This window comes from Clupea harengus, chromosome 26 (assembly GCF_900700415.2).
Source record: "Clupea harengus chromosome 26, Ch_v2.0.2, whole genome shotgun sequence".
Taxonomy (NCBI): domain Eukaryota; kingdom Metazoa; phylum Chordata; class Actinopteri; order Clupeiformes; family Clupeidae; genus Clupea; species Clupea harengus.
Genome location: NC_045177.1, coordinates 1,857,084 through 1,862,431, shown reverse-complemented (window position 1 = coordinate 1,862,431; position 5,348 = coordinate 1,857,084). Strand labels below are relative to the sequence as shown.

The 5,348-nt window shown below is 40.2% G+C and overlaps 1 protein-coding gene across 1 annotated transcript in view; it reads right to left on the bottom strand.

Annotated features, from left to right (window-relative positions):
- Nucleotides 1–894: 894 nt before the first annotated feature.
- Nucleotides 895–5,348, bottom strand: part of LOC122128870 (serine protease 27-like) — a 5,155-nt gene continuing 701 nt past the window's right edge. The window contains exons 2-3 of the mRNA XM_042703825.1: nucleotides 4,663–4,825; nucleotides 895–1,468 (exon numbers count right to left, since the gene is read on the bottom strand). Coding sequence (XP_042559759.1) covers nucleotides 1,114–1,468; nucleotides 4,663–4,825 — 518 coding nt within the window. The 3' untranslated portion in view covers nucleotides 895–1,113. The remainder of the gene's footprint in view (nucleotides 1,469–4,662; nucleotides 4,826–5,348) is intronic.

Here is a 5,348-nt window from a genome sequence, read left to right as displayed (position 1 = left end):
TTAGAAATTAAACGTTTGGGGCCACACAAAAGGATTAAGACATTCACAAGAAACACCATGGGACAGCAGAGACTGAACACCCTCTTCATGCTTTCCATTGAAAACCCGTTTGTTCATGGACTGGTGGATTTTAACAGCAAAGTCATCGAGAGGTTTGCTCAAGCAAAGAACCACCGCGCCAACTTCCTATTTAAGTGATCTGCATTGGTGAGTCAAACCTTTTTTTTTTTTTTTGGAGCTGATGGATGTATCAATGCAATCTGCAAGGACATCGTCTTTTTACAAAGTTTTGTTCATTTAGCAGCATGTTTTGTTGCTGTTATTTGTTTAAGTTGTGCCTTTCGCTTCATATTGTATGCCACACGTGTGCCACAAGCTTAATAAATTAGTCAAGTTATTTGAGCTATGTGTCTGTCTAATCTTTTTACTTTGTTGCAATCATTTTACTTTGATGCTGTATTATAGGCAACATCTTTGTGTTGCGCTGAGCGCTGAAGCATGTGAAATGTATTTGAAATAGGATTTTTTGCTCCCTGCTGGCACTCAAAATGCAGCCCATAACATATCTTACTGGTCTACTGCTTATAATAATCAGCTACCTCTAGTTTTTTGACGGTGACATGAAGTCATACAAAATTGCCCCACCAGAAATTTCAGGCTAAAATCGCCACTGGTTAGTTCATTTAGTGTGCTAATCATTCACGGTCTTGTCATGTTTCACTTGTCATGTGTCGTGTTACTGATATACAACCGAGTTACCGTTGATAATGGAGGAGTAGAATGTTCACCGTTACAAGGCACGGTGTGAAAGGAACATATCCGCATTTAATCATAGCCGTAATATTCATCGTGTATATACTATATTCATTCTTGTTGTGTATATATAATTGTTAATATTTGTATGTCTTTTTATTCATGTCCTTCATAGAAACCACGGATTCATGGTTCATTGTTAATCATCATCAGTATCATTCCATCATTTCTTGCGAGTGTGTGTGTGGAAATAAATACGTCCGTCATCATTGGAACTTTGACATTCTTGTTCTTACCGGACAACCTGTGGAGATTGTCACCTAGTTATTCAGTTACCAGTCATACAGCTCCTTTTGGGATTTACTCAATCAATATCCCCAATTTTATAACACTTTTTAAAATGTTCCTGCATGGCCTATCCAAGGTTATTACCAATTGTAGTTTACCTCTTTTGCCGATGTTTCCCCAGCCAGTGACCCAGCTGCCGGTGCCGTTGATGAACTCACTCTCACTGGCAGCCAGACACACAGGCCTGATGTAGTTAGTGAAGGTGACTGGGACACTGAGCTGAAGCAGAGCAATGTTGTTGTCTTTGGTGAACCCGTTGTAATCAGGATGGCTGATGATCCTACTCACGGTCGTTCTCACTTCATTTGGGTTGCTGCCCTCCTGGTTCTGCCGACCCAAATACACCTCAAGATCACCAGCACCCACACTGACAAGAAGAAGACAGATCATGAAGAGAACCCAGATACACCACAACATCAGCTACAGTTACACACTGACATGACAACAGGACATGACCCTGATACACCACAACATCAGCTACAGTTACACACTGATATGACAACAGGACATGACCCAAATACACCACAACATCAGCTACAGTTACACACTGACATGACAACAGGACATGACCCAAATACACTACAACAGCAGCTACAGTTACACACTGACATGACCCAAATACACCACAACATCAGCTACAGTCACACACTGACATGACAACAGGACATGATCCAAATACACCACAACATCAGCTACAGTCACACACTGACATGACAACAGGACATGACCCTGACATGACAACAGGACATGACCCAAATACACCACAACATCAGCTACAGTTACACTAGATAGAAAATGTCAACATGTCATTTTTATATATTGATTTAAAACAAACTTTGGTAACACTTTCTATGAAGCCTAGCTTTATAAGGCCCTATAAGGGCATTATAAGGGCCTTATTAATGACTTATAAAGTAGCTATAAGTCATTATAGCAATCATTACAACTATGTATAATGTCTTCACAATGACTCATAACCACCTTTATGAAACATTATATCAGTTAATTATAAATGGTTATAATTTAAGACGGAATAATGCATTTTAAATATGTGATCGTCAGTCTGTGTGTGTAACACTTTCTATGAAGCCTGCCTTCATAAGGCCCTATAAGGGCATTATTAATGCCTTTAAAAAGTAGCTATAAGTCATTGTAGCACTAATTATAACTATCTATGTAAGTCTTCACAGCACCCCATAACCACCTTTATGATATAATATTCATATTCATTTATGGTTATTAGCATGGTGACTATGCTGCTATACAGACATAGAATATTGTTACGACCCTGGCGGGTCTAAGCCCCGCCCTGTGATATCCGCATGCCTGTTCTCTATGTCTCCACAGCAGGTGATTGGGGACAGGTGGATCGTTGATTGGCTGGGCTACAAAAGCCCTGATCAGCCGGCAGACGGGAGAGCTTTGGTCTTCCTGGCATTTGGTTTACGTTGGATTGGATTGTGGATACTCGTTGGATTTTGGATTGTCGTCGTCGTTTTTTATATTACCCTTGAACTGATTGTACATTACATTTTTGGTTTCTATTTACAACACTGACATTCACCACACGTTTGCCTATAATTAATAGATAAATATAAACCTGTAATCATTAATAAATAACTTATATTATTATTATCATAAATTCTGCGTGGTCTCCCCTTTATGTTTCATGCATGTGAGCCGTGCACGTAACAATATTATAAACTGCCATATGATTTTATAAGTGGACTTTGTCAGCTTTAAGTAAAGTGACAAAGGGATAGTGCTTTTATGAACAGATATAAGATTATTATGAGATAGGATAAGGCATTATTAACTTGTGAAAACAAATGAGTACTCTGACAGTAAATACAACAGGATGTTTTTTACGGACTTTTGGAAAACCAACGTAAGAAAAAGATCTCCGCCAGATTCATGAACGTCTAAAAATGTGTTCTTACACAGCCGAATTGTTCTCAGCTGTGCTCCCCCGAATGAGGATTCTTAAATTGAAAGCGCGTTCTCGTGCACCTGGATTTGCATACATACCCACCCCGCCAACTCCTTATAAGGGCACGCAACCGCAGTGACGTGTGCAGTCGGAATCGACCGAATCCACGCGATGTTAAAGCGAAAAGCGGGCACCTGTCTGTTATGTCTCCATGACAGGGTTTCACGGCATGCCCGTATTTTGATAACATGCCTGTATTTTGATATACCCGATGATGTGTTTCCGGTCGATGTGTCAGTTGGAATGAGTTTCAGTGAACGGCTGAATTGATGCGGCTCTCCTGTTTCGTGTAGTGTTTTCACATACAACATTGGCGACGAGGATGGAGTTTTCACTCCCACCACCTACACCTTTCCTTGCACTACCAGGCGAGCCTCCGGTACCTTGGATTCGTTGGCTGGAGTCGTTCGAAACTTACCTCGCAGCTCTCGGACTGGAGGAAGCTAGTGACCCGCGACAGAGAGCACTACTCGTTCATTGCCTCGGTACCGAGGGACAGCGCATATTCAGAACCCTGGGACAGGCAAAAAAGTACAAGGAAGCTACAAAACTACTCGAAGCACACTGATGATGTGTAAAATAAGTGTCAAACAAGGTCACAGATAGACAAACAGTTGTACGACCCTTTGTATTCACTAGATCAAGGGCGTGGCCACGGTTGTGAGTGGGTTCAGTATTGTGTTGAGTAAAGTCCATTGAATTCAAGAGATTCATAAAATCCCTGGCCTTTGAGTCGTTCCCGTTATCCACGTGTATGTTAAAATCACCAGTGATAAGAATCTTATCGTATAGGCCACCCAAGCAATGTCCCACTTTTATAACAGTCTTTTCAGAACTACTCTCCATTATCCACACAAACTACACAGTTACTGTCAGAACAGGAGGCTGGCACTTTAGAACTATGGCATGACAGCACAGGGCATCCGTGGTGATGGTGGCTGTCCCGCCCCCCTTTTTTCTAGGTCTAACGGACTGAAAAAAGCTATAATTGGGAGGGGACGCTTCAATAAGAGCTGCAGACCCATTTATATTTAGCCAGGTTTCCGTTAAAAACATACAGTCTAATTTACGTTCACATATAAGATCGTTAATGAGAAATCTATGTCTGCATAGTCACCATGTTAATAACCATAAATGAATATGAATATTATATCATAAAGGTGGTTATGGGGTGCTGTAAAGACTTACATACATAGTTATAATTAGTGCTACAATGACTTATAGCTACTTTATAAAGGCATTAATAATGGCCTTATAAAGGAAGGCTTCATAGAAAGTGTTACTAACACACAGACCGACAATCACATATTTATAATGCATTATTCCATCTTAAATTATAACCATTTATAATTAACTGACATAATGTTTCATAAAGGTGGGTATGAGTCATTGTGAAGACATTATACATAGTTATAATGATTGCTATAATGACTTATAGCTACTTTTTAAGTCATTAATAAGGCTCTTATAATGCCCTTATAGTGTTTTGGGGATTTTTATGTCTTGATTTAAAACAAACATGAATATGTTATCTTCAGATGTGCTTCTGTTTGAGTGACATCTCTGGTTACCTGGGGAAACAGTGAGCAGCTGTCAGCACCCACTCCTTATTGATGAGGGATCCTCCACAGATGTGGAAGCTGAATAAGTGGATACTGGCCTGCCAGGGCCAACTTCCTGCAGAGGCATTCTGGCCCCCAACTACCCTGATGTTGAGTGGAGATCTACCACACCCTGGAGGAAAAAGGCTAGAGTTAAGGGCTACCACACACTGGAGGAGAGAGGCTAGAGTTAAGGAATACCACACACTACATTTTATTGGATTTACATTTTGTGATAATCCAATTGTTAAAGCTGATAAAACCAAATTTAGAACAATCTGGCAAAAAATGAAACAGACTTTGGCAAAAAGGTAAAATGTGTTTCATAGGATCTAATAATCGACACAAGAGGGACACCCTATGAAATAGACTTGACATGTTGATGTACTACTAATGTGGACATACCTGAAAGTGGTGTTGTTGTTGTAGTAGTGGTGGTTGCAGTAGTAGTAGTAGTAGTAGTAGTAGTAGGAGTAGTAGCAGTAGTAGTTGTTGTTGTTGTTGTTGTTGTTGGAGGAGCATTTGTTGTTTTTCTTGTTGTTACCATTGATGATGATGTCACTCGTGGTGGAGATGTTGTGGATGTTGGAATGCTTGATGTATAATGACCTGGGTTATGTCAGAAAGCAAGTTTAGCGTATTTTAGTTATGCTGAC